This window comes from Stenella coeruleoalba (genome assembly GCF_951394435.1).
Source record: "Stenella coeruleoalba genome assembly, chromosome: 11".
Taxonomy (NCBI): domain Eukaryota; kingdom Metazoa; phylum Chordata; class Mammalia; order Artiodactyla; family Delphinidae; genus Stenella; species Stenella coeruleoalba.
The window spans coordinates 52,075,681-52,097,003 of record NC_137157.1 but is presented as its reverse complement, the minus strand read 5'-3'; the positions used below and the strand labels follow the sequence as shown (position 1 = coordinate 52,097,003).

The 21,323-nt window shown below is 37.8% G+C and overlaps 2 protein-coding genes across 2 annotated transcripts in view; both read right to left on the bottom strand.

Annotated features, from left to right (window-relative positions):
* The window catches only part of KICS2 (KICSTOR subunit 2), a gene marked incomplete at its 5' end in the record, with an annotated part of 77,383 nt that extends 57,293 nt beyond the window's left edge, over positions 1-20,090 (bottom strand). The window contains 3 exons of the mRNA XM_079937956.1: positions 3,796-3,870; positions 4,182-4,256; positions 20,014-20,090. The remainder of the gene's footprint in view (positions 1-3,795; positions 3,871-4,181; positions 4,257-20,013) is intronic.
* The window catches only part of LOC307194387 (uncharacterized protein C12orf56), a 65,317-nt gene that overhangs the window by 7,139 nt on the left and 36,855 nt on the right, over positions 1-21,323 (bottom strand). Inside the window, 6 exon segments of the mRNA XM_079937487.1 lie at positions 804-982; positions 3,796-3,870; positions 4,182-4,256; positions 6,350-6,473; positions 20,014-20,103; positions 20,741-20,847. Coding sequence (XP_079793613.1) covers positions 804-982; positions 3,796-3,870; positions 4,182-4,256; positions 6,350-6,473; positions 20,014-20,103; positions 20,741-20,847 — 650 coding nt within the window.

Here is a 21,323-nt window from a genome sequence, read left to right as displayed (position 1 = left end):
AACATTTTTTAAAGCAAATCTTTAGGCCATAATATATGCCTCCACATCCTTGTATGTCTCCATCCAAACTGGTAGCAAAGCTATGCCTGCTGCACCCTTTTCACCTTAAGTTAGACACAACCTAGGGTTTTTTTCCTTGATAGGTGCTAAGGCAGGGGTGTATGGCTAAGTGCATTTGGTTTTGGCAGCATATAAATAGAAGTAGGAACCCCCGAGGTGCAGGACAAGCTGACTAATGAAACAAAGGCTTGCTAATGTTCTTTCTTACTATTTTGTTATGGAGAGTAAGAGAGGGGTAAATGAAACAAACAAACCAAAAAATCCCTAATAACTGCATTCATCATTCCTCCTTTATCAATAGTTTTTCTCTCCCAGTGACTCAGTTAATTCACAACCCATAATATATTGCCTCCTTCAGTGGGGTTGGTTACTTTCCATTACTCACAGCATGTTAAAATCATTAACATGATTCTGTGAGATAGATGCTGGTTGAAATCAAGACAATGAGGGAGAAACAGTTCTTCAGAGAGAGGTTTGATGAAAAGACTAGTGAACTAGCCTTTTTTGGCCTGGGAATGTGCTTCAAGTGGCGATGGTTCTTAGAGCACCACCCGCCCCCCTCCCCCAAATCCTACCTTACCACAGTAAGGTAACTATTTTATCAAAGTAAGATATTATTAAAAACAAAAATTAGAATTTCCCTTTGTCACTTAATCTTCTAAATATTGGGCAGTGTTGTAGTTTTGCATGAAAATCAGAAATGAGTGGATTTTACTGCAGATAAGATTCCGACTTTTTCTTACCTGAATTCTTCTCTGTAGTCATTCCTAATATACTCAGCTAAAGTCTTGCTGTACTGCAGGCAGCTCTTGAGGATGTAAAACTGCTGGTGTAACAGAACTGCTTGGCCAGGACTTAGCAGCTGAAATGAAGCTGAAAGCCCCTTCACCACTCGTTTCACAATTCTGGCCACAAAAGTAATCTAGACAAGGAGAATGCAGTTACACGTAGGCTGCATGACACCTGTAAGAGCACCTACTTCAGCTGGAATCTCAACTATAAATTTAGGCTGAGGTCCTCACCACCCTTACACCAATGCCCTTGCATTGTGCTATTTCTTATTGAAATGGTACTCAGAGAGCACCAGACCATAGACCAACTGGGCTTACCAATTGCCCCCCTACAGGCAGGGTCAGAACTAGTACTGACTGTCAAAGAAGTTTGGCTCCAAAGTGGAAGGAGAGCATTGGAAGTATAAATTTAGGCTACTGTAAAAAAACAGAAAGGAAAGCTAGTGCTCTTTCAGGCTCTAGTAAGCAGGTCATTCTGGATGCCCCTTAAATTAGTACCAATAAATGTGGCCTTTTCTATTGATGTTGCTACAGACCATTCCTAAGTAGGGCAGGTGATTTGAAGTGAGGTTTCCGCAATTCAGATCCATTTACACATATTGACTAGGTATTGTGTCGGGCAAACGCAGATTGAGGTCAGAGAGTCTGGAGCAGGGAAACAAAGCAATGGCCATATGGGGATTAAATTTTTAATTTCTTTAGCATCTTGCTCCGACCAAGTAAGAGAATCAGCCAGCACTGACTGGGATGGTGTATTCAATGATCCCAACAGGTTCCTTGCTTGCAAGTTTCTCTACAGTGGTCTATCTCTATCCAGACTCTTTAGAAATGGGTTAATACCAAAGCTTTAAACAGTGTTAGTGGTCGTTTGCCATCTTTCATCCTGACATGCTTTATGGTCACAGTCTGGGCTCATAACCAACTCAGTTCCTTTGGTGAACCAACCCTAGAGGTTGATAAGGAAACTTTCCTGTTGCTTGTAGTTTTTAGGACCCCGTCTGGAACCACTGCACAGAAAAAGGAAGGGTTTTGCATCTTACACATAAGAGCTTCTGGGCTGGGAAGGACTATAACTGTACAGCACTCTGAAGTGGGCCCGAGATTGGTTGGGGTCTATGTGCTGCTAAAGGAGCCAAGTTCTTGGGTTCAGTCTCTGTATAAGGTAATTGGCTGTACTACTGACAAGTGTACCCTCTGCCTCCAGCCAAGTTTTTGGAAACATATGTCACAGAGATCTGGCAAGATAATCTAGATTCCCTAGGACAGACTCAACATCACTCTAGAAAAATACCTCAAAGCAGAAAATCACTGATGGTTAAGAGAGGCATCTTCATATATGGAAAGAGAACATAATACCACGTGTCCAATCCTCCATTAGCAATGAAAATTTAGTTTGGGTTACTACCTTTTGAAAAGTTTTCCATTTAAATCTATGTTGATTGAATAGACAAATGCATGAATGAATAAAGTGAAAGGAAGTTTGGGGACATGAAAAGAGATTAGGGGATAAAGCCTTTATTAGAATTAATTCAGCAGATATTTTATTTAGCATCTATTGTGTGCCTAGCACAACAGACATAGCTCCTACCCTTACTGGCACCTGGAGTCTGTTTGGGGAGAAAGACATTGTATCAATCATGATAGACTAAGTTATGCTGTGGTAACAAATCTCACAAAACGTCAATGCTTTGCTTAATACAACGAAGGTTTATTATTTGCTCACACTGTATGTCCCTTAAGGGTCAGTAGGGGGTTCTGCTCATTGTAGTCACTCAGGACCATATGGAGTGTTGCCAGTCACCATGCCAGAAGGAAAAAGGAAGCCAGGGAAGCATGCACTGGCTCCTAAACCTTTGCGCAAGAAGTGGCGTAGGTTACTTCTGCTCAGATTCCATTGGCCAAAGCAAAAACAGAGAGCTACCTAATTTCAAGTGGGGAAGGATGTACGCTCCTACTACGTGCCTGGAAGGAGAGAGAGCCAGAATACGTGTGGACACTAATGGCTACCACAAGAAAGAACCAAATAATAACACAAACACATGTGACTGCAACAGTGACAAGTTCTATGAAGAAAAGGAAGAAGACACCATGCTATGATTGTGTGCCCATAATGGGGGGATCTTACCTAGTCAGAGGTGAGAGAATCATCCCCCCCACCCTGCACCAGGAAGGGGCACTGAGGCCTGAAGGACAAGTAGGGGTTAACTAGGTGGAAAAGGGAGGGGAAAGCGTTTGAGGAGGGCAGACCGAGGGAATGGTAAAGATCCTGTGACGGAGTTGGGGGTGTTGGGGGTGAGCAGTGGGTATAAGACCGACATGGAAGAGTGAGGCAACTGATGAGGCTGTAGGGTCATAATATGTACAGCCTTGTCGGCCATATTAGGAAGTTTAGTCTTTATTTGTTATATCTTTCTTTATTACGAGAGATTTAAAGCAAGGGATGACATAATCAGATTTTTATTTTGCATTGGTTCCTCTGACTGTAGTCCGGTGAGAAGATAGGACAGACCATGTAGATGCAATTATAGTGCCAAGGAGAGAGATGGTGATATTACAGACCAGGATGGTGGCTGCCAGGGCAGAGTGGCCCGAGTATTAAAAGTGTTATATTCGTACTTGCCAACTCACACTCAGTGTTTAAGATAAATGTTCATTTTTTTCACTTAATTATACAGCCAGTATTTTAATACTCTGTTTTCTGCATATATCTTAGGGCTTTTCATTAAATAAAGATCACGTTTAAGATGTCATTTCAGTACCTTAAACATTCAGGCCCCAAATATAAAAACATTTTATTTTGGTTAATAAAATCATCAAATTTACATTTTCTTCTGTTTTATAAACTTGACTACTTACAGAGAAATTTTGTTTTATTAATTAAGCACAAGAGCATCTGTTTCATTAGCCTTGAGTGGTAGTTTTGTTTCTGCTTCTACGTACTTACTATGGGAGGACGACTTTGTAGAAAGGACATCATCCAGCTAATAGCAAACTTTGATGACCCCAATCCAAGATTTCCCTAAAAGATTCAAGGAAATAAACAAGTTATATTCATGAAGTTCAAGTTTTAAAAAGATACCTAAAAAGATATTCATTCTCAAATACATTTTATCCTGATTAATCAAATCTTTAAAATCAGTATTTAGGAAAATAAGCTAGATGAACACTTAAGAGCAAAAGCAGTACTATCATTTAAATCAACCAATTTTGGAGATTATCTCTAATACAAACATTTTTAAGGTATATTATTAATCATATAATATATATATCATATGATAGTCATGACATATATAATAATCACACAATATAGTATGTATAATAAAAACGTACCTGCTGAAAGACAAGAAGTATCTCATATAAAAGTGCTGTAGCTGTATCTGTGTATTCCAGGATAAGCTTCTGTAACTAGAATTTTAAATAGTAATCAATGCAATATCATTGGCAGAGCCAGAAAATGATCATTTCTCCTGGTTCTCTTTAAGTATTTATAAAAGAATTTATGATCAACAAAAAATATTAGTGTGGTTAATTTTCTTGTTCTGTTTGATTCAGTCATTCTCAAAAAAGTGGCTCTCATAAAATGAGTGCACATTTAATAATGGCTAAGAAAGTAGGTCAGGGAAAGAAGATACAAGGTCCTACAGAATACTAACACAAAAAAAATTGCACACTTAATTTGCAAAATCATTCAGATCAGCAACCCTGCTTCCTTTCAAGAATGTAGAAATTTGCTCCCCAGAATTAAAGTGGGAGATCCTCTGGGGAATTTAGTCTTATGCCCATCTTGAAGGATAACTCCTTCTGTGGTATGGGTAAGTATAGGGTTAGAGACATTTTGTTGCTGTTGTTCTCAAGAAATCCAAACAGTTGGTGAAGCTGTCTTCTAGCCCATAGGCCACTTGGTGCATGAGAAAGAACTGTGTCTGCAGGCATGCTACAGGCCAACACATTTTCCCTGGCGGTATTCTTTGCAAGGAAGAGCTCTATTTTGAAATCTCCCACTCTGTTAGACCTTGGAACCAGAATTTATATGATTTGCTCATGGCTTCACTAATAGCCCAGGTGCAAAAGGTCAGCAGATCCAAAAACAGGAAATTCAGACCTATCTATACTGCCCACTAAATATTTTCATATGGAAATATCAAAGGCAAATCAAATAAACTAATCCAAAACCAAGCTCATTATTTCCCCTTTAAACCTACTCTTCTTGTTGTAATTCTTATCTGTCACCCAGGCCAGAATCTAGAAGTCATCTAATCTTAACTCTTTATCTTCCCATCAACTTATCAACTCAGTTTCCTAAAAATTTCTGGAATCTTCCCTCTTCACAACTACTATCCCTTTTTTTCATTTATTTATTCAACAAACATGCATCAGACACTGTACTAGTTGGAGTACTGTACTGTACTAATGGAGAGTAACAAGAGACATGGTTCCTGCCCTCATGGAACATACAATCTAGTGGGGAACAGACATCAGTCTAATAATCACATAAATTGCATAGTTACAAACTGAGACAAGGGCTCTGAAAGAAAAACACAAGAAGGTAGGAGAGCTCTAAAAAGAAAGCCTAGTTTTGTTTAGGGGTCAAGGAAGGCTTCCTTCTTGCCCATATCATCCCTCACCTGAACTACAGCACTAGCTTCTTGACACCTCTGTCTGTCAGTCTTGCTTCCATCCTCCTCTTTCATCCCTAATTCCCTCACTCCACTGTTGATATTGGTATCATAGACGCTCTGTATACAGTCTGCTATAACACATTGATGTTATATTTGACTAACGTCTGTCTATCCAACTCGACTCTAAACTAATGAGGGCAGAGATTGTGTCTATTTTGCTTCTCGTTTGGACCCCACTGCCTAGCACACTGTTTAGCTCATAACAGATGCTCAATAAATATTTATTGAATGAATGAGTGAATTTAAGAGTTTGCTAAAACATAACTCTGATTGTATGCTCAACAACTATGAAATCATGTCCCATCCTTTAAAGAAATTCTGTGTTGGCCTACTCAAAAAAAACTAATAGTAACCTGATTTATTCTCTCAGAATAAGTGCATTATAGGCACTTTGATATGTCTAATGTTTTAGTAAAACTTTAGAAAAATAAGTAACTAAGTTTGCACTACTTAGATAGGTAAGGAAATGGTAAACTAAGGCAAGAACGTTAATCCTAAAATCTCTAAGACAGTGCTTTTTTACCCGTTAGACCCTTGCTGTGGAATTATATATGTAAATATTTTATATAGAGACAAATATAAACAGATTTATCTAATGTATAAAGAATAATAATTTTTCTTAGTATGTATACTCTAAAACATATAAAATGGATATAATAGTAATATTGACAGAATAGCTATCTAAATTTTGAGATTAATAACAACGTATTTACTCTTTGATTTAATTATCTTTCTATACTCTACGATGTCAAGGTCCACATAGAAGAACCCAGGACCCCTATGTATTGTAGTTAGTCTATTCCAAAATTCTCCTCTCACCTCAGCATCAAAAGACATCTCAACTAAAGCTGAATCAGCCACCAACTGGATGTCAAACACAGGACAAGATTTTGGAATCTGAGGCTCGCTAATTAAAATTACCAAGAGGTTAAATAGTGTTCCCCTGAAAAAAAAATAAAGGCTGTTAATGAGAAAAGTTTAAAAAAAAAATAGCAGTGACACTAAGTTTGCAGAAACTGAGTGTAATTATACTTACAGGTATGAAGCATTGCAGACCATTCTTTTTTTTAATTGAGGTATAGTTGATTTACAATATTATATTTGTTTCAGGTATACAATATAGTGATTCAAAAATTTTATAGATTATACTCCATTTATAGTTATTATAAAATATTGGCTATATTCTCCATTTTGTACAATATATCCTTATAGCTTATTTATTTATTTATTTATTTATTTATTTTGCGGTACGCGGGCCTCTCACTGCTGTGGCCTCTCCCGTTGCGGAGCACAGGCTCCGGACGCGCAGGCTCAGCGGCCATGGCTCACGGGCCCAGCCGCTCCGCGGCATGTGGGATCTTCCCGGACCGGGGCACAAACCCATGTCCCCTGCATCGGCAGGTGGACTCTCAACCACTGCGCCACCAGGGAAGCCTGCTTATTTGTTTTATATGTAGTAGTTTGCCCTCTTAATTCCCTATGTCTGTCTTGCCCCTTTCCCTTCCCTCTGCCCACTGGTAAGCACTAGTTTGTTCTCTATATCTGTGAGTCTGTTTCTTTTTTGTCAGATTCATTAGTTTTATTTTTTAGATTCCACATATAAGTGATATCACAGTGTTTGTCTTTCACTGTGTGACTTATTTCACTAAGTGTAACACCCTCCAGGTCCATTCATGTTGTTGCAAAGGGCAAAATTTTATTCTTTTTTAGAGCTGAGTACTATTCCATTGTGTGTGTGTGTATGTGTGTGTGTGTGTGTATATACACACACACACACATATATATACACACACACTACATCTTCTTTATCCATTCATCTGTTAATGGACACCAAGGTTGCATCCATATTTTGGCAATTATAAATAATGCTGCTATGAACATTGGAGTGCATGTATCTTTTCGAATTAGTGTTTCTCATTTTGTTTAGATATATACCCAGGAGTTGGGCAATTCCAGTTAGAATTGCTGGATCATATTGTAATTCTATTTTTAATTTTTTGAGAAACCTCCATACTGTTTTCTATAGTGGCTGCACCAATTTACATTCCTACCAACAGTGTACAAGAGTTCCCTTTTTTCCACATCCTCACCAACATTTGTATTTGTGGTCTTTTTGATGATAGTCATTCTGGCAGATGTGAGGTGCTATCTCATTGTGGTTTTGATTTGCATTTCTCTGATGACTAGTGATGTCGAGCCTGTTTCATGTGCCTGTTTGCCATCTGTATATCTTCTTCGAATAAATGTCTTTTCAGGTCTTCTGCCCATTTTTTAATCGGGTTGTTTGGGGGTTTTTTTGCACTGAGTTGTATGAGTTGTTATATATTTTGGATATTAATCTTTTATCAGTCATATCATTTGCAAATATTTTCTCCCATTCAGTAGGTTGTCTTTTCGTCTTGTCAATGGTTTCCTTTGCTGTGCAAAAGCTTTTAAGTTTAATTAGGTCCCATTTGTTCATTTTTGCTTTTGTTTCCTTTGCCTTAGGAGACAGATTCAAAACAGCATTGCTACAATTCATGTCAAAGAGTGTTCTGCCTATGTTTTCTTCTAGGAGTTTTATGATTTATGGTCTTACATTTAGGTCTCTAATCCATTTTGAGTTTATTTTTGTATATGGTATGAGAAAATGTTCTAATTTCATTCTTTTACATATAGCTGTCCAGTTTTCCCGGCCCCACTTACTGAAGAGGCTGTCTTTTCTCCATTGTATATTCTTGCGTCCTTTGTTGTAGATTAACTGACCATAAGTGCATGGGTTTATTTCTGAGCTCTCTATTCTGTTCCATTGATCTATGTGTCTGTTTTTGTGCCAGTACCATATTGTTTTGATTATTGTAGCTTTGTAGTATAGTCTGAAGTCAGGGAGCACGATACCTCTAGCTGTTTTTTCTCAAGATTGTTTTGGCTATATAGGGTCTTTTGTGTTTCCGTACAAGTTTTTAAATTGTTTGCTCTAGTTCTGTGAAAAATGCCATTGGTATTTTGATAGGGATTATATTGAATCTGTAGATTGTCTTGGGTAATATGGTCATTTTAAGGATATTAATTCTTCCAATCCACGAACATAGTATATCTTTCCATCTGTTTGCATCATCTTCAATTTCTTTCATCAGTGTCTTACAGTTTTCTGAGGTAGGTTTCACCTCAGAAAACTATAAGGTAGATTTACCTCCCTTAGGTAGGTTTATTCCTCCTTAGGTAAGTTTATTCCTAGGTATTTTATCTTCTTGATGCGACTGTAAATGAGATTGTTTTGTTTTGTTTTTTATGAAGTGGTAATTCATCATGGTTTTTTAAATTGATGTATAGTTGATGTACAATATTATATAAGTTACAGGTGTACAGTATACTGATTCACAATGTTTAAAGGTTCTACTCCATTTATAGTTATTATAAAATATTGGCCATATTCCCCATGTTGTATAATATATCCTTGTAGCTTATTTTATACATAATAGTTTGTACCTCTTAATCCCTACCCCTATATTGCCCCTCCCAGGATTGTTTTCTTAATTTCTCTTTCTGATAGTTCATTGTTAGTGTATAGAAATGCAACAGATTTCTGTGTATTAACTTTGAATCCTGCAACTTTACCAAATTCATTGATGAGCTCTAGTAGTTTTTAGTGGCGATTGCAGATCATTCTTGACTGAGCTTTTGTATCCCTAGACATGCAGACAAATGTCTAGTGATGAAACATTTAAGTGAAAATATAATTTCTTGGTCTTTTGGTTCAGAAAAAATATAGTTCTAGAAGTTCACTTAGCTTGGAAAGCTTAGGGAATCTGGATTTAAGGGAAATTTGAGTGATTTAAATTATAGCAGTATTTCCCAAAGGGCTTTTTATGGATTACTAATTCCAGGCAATATTATAGTCAAAATAGGTTCTGTGGTCAAAGGAAGTATGGGAAATACTTGGGTAAGCCAAGTTCACTGGATAGTTTTACTACAGGACTTCTCAGAGATTTTATATCTGTTTATCTCTGGGACAAAGAAACAGTATGAAGCATTTCTTAAAACGCTTATCTCTTAAGTTTTTTGACTCGAGAAACCTTTTTTTAACAAAGAATTTCAGAGGTTTACTGTTCCACTAAAGATCACTAGCTATTAGTGAATAAAACTAGTATTAAACTTGAAGCCTTTTGATTTCAAACAAAAATGTGGACTGTTAGTACAGTCCACTAACGTACACTAATAACTCACTTAAATGTTACTATATATTTGAATAATATATCATAGTATTTGAAAATAAAAAGGCACACACACACAAAATCACAATTCAAAATGTGCATCCTGAGAAGCTGGGTTAGTAACCCTATTTTCATGTGTATAGTACAACCCATGTATGGTTCAAAAGGAGCTGAAGGCAGACCACTGAAAATATCAGTTGCCTAACTGAAGTCAGTATCAGAGTAGCTTTGACAGATAGGAGCAATAAAAGAATTTACATACAGGACTGTATAAAAATTCTCTATAACCTTAAGCATTCCTTTCATAATGGAATAAAGAAGAATATAAACAATCCTTGTTTAGTAATATTTGAGGCTTCCTAATCTTTTTACAGTCATTTAAATCATTACCATGATTAGAAGTTTACCAAAATTCTACGAGAAATATAATTCCCCTCGTTTCTCCAACTCAAAAAACAAGTCTAGGGCTTCCCTGGTGGCTCAGTGGTTAAGAATCCACCTGCCAATTCAGGGACACGGGTTCAAGCCCTGGTCCAGGAAGATCCCACATGCCGCAGAGCAACTAAGCCCGTGCACCACAACTACTGAGCCTGCGCTCTAGAGTCCGTGAGCCACAACTACTGAGCCCATGTGCCACAACTAATGAAGCCCGCATGCCTAGAGCCCGTGCTCTGCAACAAGAGAAGCCACCATAATGAGAGGCCTGTGCACTGCAAGGAAGAGTAGCCCCCGCTCACTGCAACCAGAAAAAAGAAAGCCTGTGTGCAGCAACAAAGATCCAACACAGCCAAAAATAACTAACTAAATAAATTAATTAATTAAAAAAAAAAAACAAGTCTAGTTCTCATATCTGCAAAAGAAGTTAGAACATTGTCAGTTAGCACATCGCTCAAAAAAGCAGGATATGTCCTACAGGATATTTGCTAATGTTTGATTCAGGCTGTTTTATAAAACAGCCAGTCTATTTTCAGAAGACACTTCCAAAATCAACAAAGCACTCCATTTAGAAGCTTTTCCTGATATTAAGTTTGAATTGACATTCCATTCACTGTTATATTTAATTATAGTCCTTTATTTTCAGCAACGGCTTCATTTCAAAGTATCGTATACCCTAGGCTACGGGAAGGAACTCTCAAATTCTGAGTCACTTGCTGTGGTAATACATGAATTCAACCATAAGGATACTGAAAAAAAAGAAAGGATTATGGCATATTTCAAGAATACAATGAAGTGGGTTGAACAAATAAAATTTCTACTTATGAAAAAAATAAAGAGAAAAATGCTGAAATGAATAAATGCTTTTTTATTTGCTCAAATGGAATTTAATTTGAAATCTATCCCTTCTGCCAACTCAATTTAAAATCCATTAAGCCAATAATAGATAAAAGAATTTTAATCTAAAATGGTAGTTTCATCCTGACTTATTATAATAGACTTATTATAGGGTTGACATCACACCCTTAAAAATGGTACCAACAGTTTGATACTTTCATTGTTTAGATTGTTATTATTTCTAATATAAGAATTTTTAATGTATTAAAGTATCTTAAAATACAGACTTTGAAGGGCAAACTCATGGTCTCATAAGTCATCTTATGTTATTGTGGTAGGCAGAATTTTAATATGGCTTCCAAGATTTTCATCCCATGGTATATACACTATATGATCCCTTCCCCTAAAGTATGGTCAGGACCTGTGAATCTATTAGGCTATCACTCTTGTCATTATGTTATGTTAGATGAGAAAGGTGAAGAGATTTTGCGAATATAATTAAGATCCCCAATTAGTTGACTTTTGAGTTAATCAAAGAGAGATTATCCTGAGTGGGCCTGATCTAATGAGGCGAGCCCTTTAAAGGAGAGTTTAGGCCTTTCCTGAGCTCAGAGATATTCCTGCCAAGAAGCAAGCTGTCATGAGTTTTACAGCTATAAGGAAATTAATTCTGCTAACAACTACCCAGATGAGCTTGGAAGAGGGCCCCAAGCCTCTGATGAGACTGCAGCCCCAGCCAACACCTTGATTGAAGCCTTATGAGACCCTGAGCAGAGGATCCAGCTAAGCTGTGCCCAAATTTCCTGATCTACAGAAACTGTGACATAATAAGTGTATGTTGTTTGAAGCCACTAACTTTGTGGTAATTTGTTACATGGCAATAGAAGATTATTAATTGTATTAAACATTTATGGTGGTAGTTAATGGTATAGGTAACATGATTTGACCCCTATGAATATCAAAATTGACTGAAAAGTTAGTGTTACAACCAGACTCTACTATAGCAATATAATATATATATCAAAGGGCATGAAAAGAATTAGACATATCAGGAAAGAGGCTTGATGTAGTAAGGCTGATGTGGTTGAACCAAGTTAAGACAGAACATTTAAAATGTGACACTTTACAACAGAGATTGGTAAGAATGATTTTCTCCATCTTGGATAAAGAAACATAAGGACCAAAAGGTGGACAAAAAGGGTAACATGACTTAGCAATACTTTCAGTGTGGGAGAAGATGTAAATATCATTCATAATTTTCAATCTCCCTCTTGGAGATTGGGAAAATGGCAGTACCATCAACTGCATAAAGAAGTATGCAGAGAAAATAACAGAGTATATTTTCCTTGTATGCTGTAAAGCAGGGGTCAACAAACTATGGCCTGCAGTCCAAATAGCCTAGAACCTGTTTTTGTAAATAAAGCTTTATTGTAACACAGCTGTGCCCATTCCTTTGCATATTGTCTGTGGGTGCTTTTGTGACAATGGCAGCATTAAGTAGTTTCAACAGAGACTATATGGCCTGAAAAGCCAAAATAATTTACTATATGGCCTTTTTTTTTTTAATTTTTGGCTGCATTGGGTTTCTGTTGCTGTGTGCGGGCTTTCTCTAGTTGTGGTGAGTGGCGGCTACTCTTTTTTTTTTTTTTTTTTTGAATTTTATCTTATTTATTTTTTATAAAGCAGGTTCTTATTAGTTATATATTTTATACATATTAGCGTATATATGTCAATTCCAATGTCCCAATTTATTCCACAGCCACCACTGCACCTGACACTTTCCCCTTTGGTGTCCATACGTTTGTTCTCTACATCTGTGTCTATTTCTGCCTTGCAAACCAGTTCATCTGTACCATTTTTCTAGGTTTCACATATATGTGTTAACATACAATATTTGTTTTTCTCTTTCTGACTTACTTTACTCTGTATAACAGTCTCTAGATCCATCCACGTCTCTACAAATGACCCAATTTTGTTCCTTTTTATGGCCGAGTACTATTCCATTGTATATATGTAGCACACCTTCTTTATCCATTCATTTGTTGATGTGCATTTAGGTTGCTTCCATGACCTGGCTATTGTAAATAGTGCTGCAATGAACATTGGGGTGCATGTGTCTTTTTGAATTATGGATATCTCTGGGCATATGCCCAGTAGTGGGATTGCTGGGTCATATGGTAGTTCTATTTTTAGTTTTTTAAGGAACCTCCACACTGTTCTCCATAGTGGCTGTATCAATTTACATTCCCACCAACGGTGCAAGAGAGTTCCCTTTTCTCCACACCCTCTCCAGCATTTGTTGTTTATAGGTTTTCTAATGATGCCCATTCTAACTGGTTTGAGGTGATACCTCATGGTAGTTTTGATTTGCATTTCTCTAATAACTGGTGATGTTGAGAAGCTTTTCATGTACTTCTTGGCCATCTGTATGTCTTCTTTGGAGAAATGTCTATTTAGGTCTTCTGCCCATTTTTTGCTTGGGTTGTTTGTTTTTTAAATATTGACCCAGCACCACTCATTGAAGAGACTGTTTTTTCTTCATTGTATATCCTCGCCTCCTTTGTCATAGATTAGTTGACCATAGGTGCGTGGGTTTATCTCTGGGCTTTCTATCCTGTTCCATTGATCTATATTTCTGTTTTTGTGCCAGTACCATATTGTCTTGATTACTGTAGCTTTTTAGTATAGTCTGAAGTCAGAGAGTCTGATTCCTCCACCTCCATTTTTTTTCCCTCAAGACTGCTTTGACTATTCAGGGTCTTTTGTGTCTCCATACAAATTTTAAGATTTTTTGTTCTAGTTCCATAAAAAACGCCATTGGTAGTTTGATAGGGATTGCATTGAATCTGTAGATTGCTTTGGGTAGTAGAGTCATTTTCACAGTATTGATTCTTCCAATCCAAGAACATGGTATATCTCTCCATCTGTTTATGACATCTTTGATTTCTTTCATCAGCATCTTATAGTTTTCTGAGTACAGGTCTTTTACCTCCTTAGGTAGGTTTTATCCTAGGTATTTTATTCTTTTTGTTGCAGTGGTGAATGGGATTGTTTCCTTAATTTCCCTTTCTGATCTTTCGTTGTTAGTGTATGAGAATGCAAGAGATTTCTGTGCATTAATTTTGTATCCTGCAACTTTACCAAATTCATTGATTAGCTCGAGTAGCTTTCTGGTGGCATCTTTAGGATTCTCTATGTATAGTATCATGTCATCTGCAAACTGACAGTTTTGCTTTTTCTTTTCCAATTTGTATTCCTTGTGTTTCTTTTTCTTTTCTGATTGCCATGGCCAGGACTTCCAAAACTATGTTGAATAATAGTGGCGAGAGTGGACATCCTTGTCTTCTTCCTGATCTTAGAAGAAATGCTTTCAGTTTTTCACCATTGAGAATGATGTCTGCTGTGGGTTTGTTGTATATGGCCTTTATTATGATGAGGTAGGTTCCCTCTATGCCCACTTTCTGGAGAGTTTTTATCATAAATGGGTGTTGAATTTTGTCAAAAGCTTTCTCTGCATCTATTGAGATGATCATATGGTTTTTATTCTTCACTTTGTTAATATGCTGTATCACATTGATGGATTTGCGTATATTGAAGAATCCTTGCATCCCTGGGATAAATTCCACTTGATCATGTTGTATGATCCTTTTAATGTGTTGTTGGATTCTGTTTGCTAGTATTTTTGCATCTATATTTATCTGTGATATTGGTTTGTAATTTTCTTTTTTTGTAGTATCTTTATCTGGTTTTGGTATCAGCATGATGGTGGTCTCATAGAATGAGTTTGGCAGTGTTCCTGCCTCTGCAATTTTTGGGAAGAGTTTGAGAAGGATGGGTGTTAGCTCTTCTCTAAATGTTTGATAAAATTCGCCTGTGAATCCATCTGGTCCCGGACTTTTATTTGTTGGAAGATTTTTAATCACAGTTTCAATTTCATTACTTGTGATTGGTCTGTTCATATTTTCTATTTCTTCCTGGTTCAGTCTTGGAAGGTTATACCTTTCTAAGAATGTGTCCATTTCTTCCAGGTTGTCCATTTTATTGGCATAGAGTTGCTTGTATTGTTCTCTTAGGATGCTTTGTATTTCTGTGGTGTCCGTTGTAACTTCTCCTTTTTCATTTCTAACTTTATTGATTTGAGTCCTCTCCCTCTTTTTCTTGATGAGTCTGGCTAAAGGTTTATCAATTTTGTTTATCTTCTCAAAGAACCAGCTTTTACTTTTATTGATCTTTGCTATTGTTTTCTTTGTTTCTATTTCATTTATTTCTGCTCTGATCTTTATGATTTCTTTCATTCTACTAACTTTGGGTTTTGTTTTTTCTTTTTCTAGTTCTTTCAGGTGTAAGGTTAGATTGTTTATTTGAGATTTTTCTTGCTTCTTGAGGTAGGCTTGTATTGCTATAAACTTCCCTTTTAGAACTGCTTTTGCTGCATCCCATAGGTTTTGGATTGTCGTGTTTTTGTTATAATTTTTCTCTAGGTATTTTTTGATTTCCTCAGTGATCTCTTGGTTATTTATAACATATTGTTTAGCCTCCATGTGTTTGTGTTTTTTACGTTTTTTTCCCTGTAACTGATTTCTAATCTCATAGCGTTGTGGTCGGAAAAGATGCTTGATATGATTTCGATTTTCTTAAATTTACTGAGGCTTGATTTGTGACCCAAGATATGATCTATCCTGGAGAATGTTCCATGCACACTTGAGAAGAAAGTGTAATCTGCTGTTTTTGGATGGAATGTCCTATAAATATCAATTAAATCTATCTGGTCTATTGTGTCATTTAAAGCTTGTGTTTCCTTATTAATTTTCTGTTTGGATGATCTGTCCATTGGTGTAAATGAGGTGTTAAAATCCCCCACTATTATTGTGTTATTGTCAATTTCCTCTTTTATAGCTGTTACCAGTTGCCTTATGTATTGAGGTGCTCCTATGTTGGATGCATATATATTTATAATTGTTATATCTTCTTCTTGGTTTGATCCCTTGATCATTATGTAGTGTCCTTCCTTGTCTCTTGTAACATTCTTTATTTTAAAGTCTATTTTATCCGATATGAGTATTGCTACTCCAGCTTTCTTTTGATTTCCATTTGCATGGAATATCTTTTTCCATCCCCTCAGTTTCAGTCTGTATGTGTCTCTAGGTCTGAAGTGGGTCTCTTGTAGACAGCATATATATAGGTCTCGTTTTTGTATCCATTCAGCGAGCCTGTGTCTTTTGTTTGGAGCATTTAATCCATTCACGTTTAAGGTAATTATTGATATGTATGTTCCTACTACCGTTTTCTTAATTGTTATGGGTTTGTTTTTGTAGGTCCTTTTCTTCTCTTGTGTTTCTCAGTTAGAGAGGTTCCTTTAGCATTTGTTGTAGAGCTGGTTTGGTGGTGCTGAATTCTCTTAGCTTTTGCTTGTCTTAAAGTTTTTGATTTCTCTGTTGAATCTGAATGAGATCCTTGCTGGGTAGAGTAATATTTGTTGTAGTTTCTTCCCTTTCATCACTTTAAATATATTGTGCCACTCCCTTCTGGCTCGTAGAATTTCTGCTGGGAAATCAGCTGTTAACCTTATGGGAGTTCCTTGTATGTTATTTGTCATTTTTCCCTTGCTGCTTTCAATAATTTTTCTTTGTCTTTAATTTTTGCAATTTTGATTACTATGTGTCTTGGCATGTTTCTCCTTGGGTTTATACTGCCTGGGACTCTCTGCACTTCTGGGACTTGGATGGCTATTTCCTTTCCCACGTTAGGGAAGTTTTCGGCTATAATCTCTTCAAATATTTTCTTGCGTCCTTTCTCTTTTCTCCTTCTGGAACCCCTATAATGTGAATATTGTTGCGTTTAATGTTGTCCCAGAGGTCTCTTGGGCTGTCTTCATTTCTTTTCATTCTTTTTTCTTTATTTTGTTCCATGGCAGCGAATTCCACCATTCTGTCTTCCAGGTCACTTATCCATTCTTCTGCCTCAGTTATTCTGCTATTGATTCCTTCTAGTGTATTTTTCATTTCAGTTATTGTATTGTTCATCTCTGTTTGTTTGTTCTTTAATTCTTCTAGGTGTTTGTTAAACATTTCTTGCATCTTTGCCTTCATTCTTTTTCCGAGGTCCTGGATCATCTTCCCTATCATTATTCTGAATTCTTTTTCTGGAGAGTTGCCTATCTCCACTTCATTTAGTTGTTTTTCTGGGGTTTTATCTTGTTCCTTCATCTGGTACAAAGTCCTTTGCCTTTTTTTTTTTTAATTAATTTATTTTTGGCTATGTAGGGTCTTCGTTTCTGTGCGTGGGCTTCCTCTAGTTGCAGCGAGCGGGGGCCACTCTTCATTGCGGTGTGCAGGCCTCTCACTGTCGCGGCCTCTCTTGCTGTGGAGCACAGGCTCCAGACGCGCAGGCTCAGTAGTTGTGGCTCACGGGCCTAGTTGCTGCGTGGCATGTTGGGTTTTCCCAGACCGGGGCTCGAACCCGTGTCCCCTGCATTGGCAGGCTGATTCTCAACCACTGCGCCACCAGGGAAGCCCTGCCTTTTCATTTTGTCTATATTTCTGTGAATGTGGTTTTACTTCAACAGGCTGCAGAATTGTAGTTCTTCTTGCTTCTGCTGTCTGCCCTCTCATGGATGAGGCTATCTAAGAGGCTTGTGCAAGCTTCCTGATGGGAGGGACTAGTGGTGGGTAGAGCTGGGTGTTGCTCTGGTGGGCAGAGCTCAGTAAAACTTTAATCTGCTTGTCTGCTCATGGGTGGGGCTGGGTTCTCTCCCTGTTGGTTGTTTGGCCTGAGGCGACCCAGCACTGGAGCCTACCCAGCTTTTTGGTGGGGCTAATGGCGGACTCTGGGAGGCCTCACACCAAGGAGCACTTCCCAGAACTTCTGCTGCCAGTGTCCTTGTCCTCACGGTGAGACACAGCCACCCCCACTTCTGTAGGAGACCCTCCAACACTAACAGGTACGTGTGGTTAAGTCTCCTACGGGGTCACTGCTCCTTCCCCTGGGTCCTGATGCGCACACTACTTTGTGTGTGCCCTCCAAGAGTGGAGGCTCTGTTTCCCACAGTCCTGTCGAAGTCCTGCAATCAAATCCCGCTAGCCTTCAAAGTCTGATTCTCTACGAATTTCTCCTCCCGTTGCCGGACCTCCGTGTTTGGGTGCCCGACGTGGAGCTCACAACCTTCACTCCAGTGGGTGGTATAAGTGTTCTCCAGTTTGTGAGTCACCCACCCAGCAGTTATGGGATTTGATTTTATTGTGATTGCGCCCCTCCTACTATCTCATTGCGGCTTCTCCTTTGTCTTTGGATGTGGGGTATCTTTTTTGGTGAGTTCCAGTGTCTTCTTGTCAATGATTGTTCAGCAGTTAGTTGTGATTCCGGTGCTCTCGCAAGAGGGAATGAGGGCATGTCCTTCTACTCCGCCATCTTGAGACAATCTCTTGGAGCTGCTTTTGATGTTAATCATTTGACCAACAAGACAAATTCAGAATTTAGTCCAGAGTATAGTTGTCACTGAGACACCTGCTCCCTGCAGATCCCAGAAGCTTGTGGGGGCCCTCCGGGGGCTACTCTTTGTTGCAGTGCGCGGGCTTCTCATTGCAGTGGCTTCTCTTGTTGCGGAGCACGGGCTCCAGGTGCACAGGCTTCAGTAGTTGTGGCTTGTGGGCTCTACAGCGCAGGTTCAGTAGTTGTGGCGCACAGGCTCAGTTATTCTGTGGCATGTGGGATCTTCCCGGACCAGGGCTCAAACCGTGTCCACTGCATTGGCAGGTGGATTCTTAACCATTGAGCCACCGGGGAAGCCCATACTATATGGCCTTTTACAGAAATGTTTGACCATCCCTGCTATAATGCACAGTATGCCCATAGTCCCTGGCACATAGCAAGTTGCTTAAGGTATGTTAATGAGTATTATCATTAAAATTTATTTGTAAAGGTCTCTAATAAATAGCCTGGACAAATATTACTAAAAGTTCTTATTCTTCCCTCTGGTTTAAATGTTTCAGAGTCCATGGCTCTCTTCCTTCTTCCACCTTCTAGTACAAGAAATGTAGATAAACAATTGATATGGGTAGAAAAAAATTAAGATTTTAGTCAGACCATTGCCCGAGGGTGTAATTCATAGCCTATAAATCTCACAAAAAGGTCAAGCAGATAATATGGAAGACATGCAAACACATACTTTCTGTGGCAAAGAATGCTGTTGTCCCTCACTATACGTTCTTCCATTCTTCCTTTAAATTACAGATGTCCCATTGCCATCTATAGTTTAGCTAGGCACACAGCTGTCCAACTACAGACGCATTTTGCAGCCTCTTCTGCAGCTAGAAACACCATGTGCCTAAAGTTCTCACCAACAGAAGGTAAGCAAAAGTCTTATACGCCTTGCTTAAAAAGGAAAGTTGCTTGCCCTTTACTTCTCTTCCTGATTCCCACAGGGAGTTATAAAAGCAAGCAATTTAGCCAGCTAACCATGAGGACAAAGATAGCATGATAGAAGATAGCAGAGCAACAAAAAGGAGGGAACCTAAGTCTCTGGCTGATCTTGTAGAGGAAAAGCATGGCTATTAACTCGGGACTGTTATGTAAGAATGATGTAAATTTCTATCTTCTTTGGGCCACATATCTTGGAGTATCTTACAACAGCTTTCCCTCCAATGTCATTCACTCCAAGGTCACACAATTATATACTAAAGGGAGCTACTATAGTTCCTGCCTTTGCAATGTGGATAAAAGTGTACTCTAGAAAATTCTAATAGAGACCCCCTCGTTTTTAACGTATGATGGTTCATTTGGTCTTTTTCAGGCAATGACAAAAGATAAACTTATGCTAACAAAATCTTTGTGCCCCCAATAATCAGAGAGGACTCAGTATGTTAATTAATGTATTCATCAAAGAAGGAAGTGAGACAAAAGAGTTTAATATATTTACAAGGGGATTGAACAGAGAAGTCAAGAGAGTTGAGTTCTGGAAGACACTCAGTAGAATAGTTAATGGGTTGCAACTACAAGGTCTCAATTTTTAAAAGGCCTTACTTCTTAGCTGCCAATGTGTTCAGGGGTGATGCCTCAGTTTCTGTTTCTCTGAACATCAGTCCCAGAGTCTGTATAATTTCAATGCATGCCCTAGAAAACAAAGAGAAAAAAAAATCACAGAAATGGCATGATTTCATTGTAAGTTAAGAATTCCACAAAATCAGTAATGCTCAATAGAACTGCATTCAGATAGCCATGTAGAAAAAAGTATAGGAAGGAAATTCTGTATGTTAAATTGCCAACATTGGTTGAGTGTCTACTCTGTGACTGCTACATAGTAAGCACTCAAAAATATTTGTTGAATGAATGAATTAATAGGTGCATGTCAGGATTAAAAGTCATTTACATATTGATTTTTGCACTTATTTTTTGCAAAGTTTTAATGATAATCACACTATTTTTAAACTACATTTAATAATTTTAACTGTTTCAAGTAGTAATTTCTGGCTCAAAATTTCAAAGGTAAAAAAGGGAATACAGTGAAAGGTGTCTTTTATTCAGACACTCATTTTTTTCCCTTTTGGGACAGCCAGTATTACTAGTTTCTTGTGTAGTTTTTCTTTAACTATACAATTAGAACAAAATAAATGCTGTTTTTAAAAAATCTATGTGAAGCAAAACTTGCTGCCCTATTAATCATTAATACAGTATATATTTTGCCCAATGCCTTCCATTTATCTTGAACATCGTAGGGAAAAATATCTATGATTATCCAGTTAGTACTTACACCAGCTCACCAACACTTTGGCTTTTATTTTGATGTGCATTCTTATCCCTAGACTCTGGCAAGTACTCATGAAGTTTGTTTACTAGGAAATAAAAAAGGTCACTGGTCTGTGAAAGCAAGCAGGAAAGAAGACGGTAATTAAGGTATCTGTTGGCAAAACTCTCAATTCTTACATAATAAAAATAAGAAGAAATGATTTGTTCTTCAATTAGGGAGAAAGTGATTTACATTCTCTCTCATTAACACTAGCATAACCCAAATTGAAAATATACTTTTACTTACAACCAGAAGACCATTGTCCTGGTGAACAGAGCCAGAGCTAAAACCTAGCGGGTGACGCTGAGAGATGCCTTCTAGGCCCAGCTTCACCATTAATAGTGAAGATCATCCAGAAGTAGGTGTATAACGTTAGGCCAGTCATTCAGTCACCTTGGAATAATAATATTAAATGGGGGCCGCTATATTTCCTGCCTTTCCAAAGTAATTTGGCCTTTGTGAGGACATAATGAAATAATGGCTAGAAAAGCACTCACTTAAAACTGTTTACTAATTCAGAAACAAATGTACAGCAGTGGTATAGCCC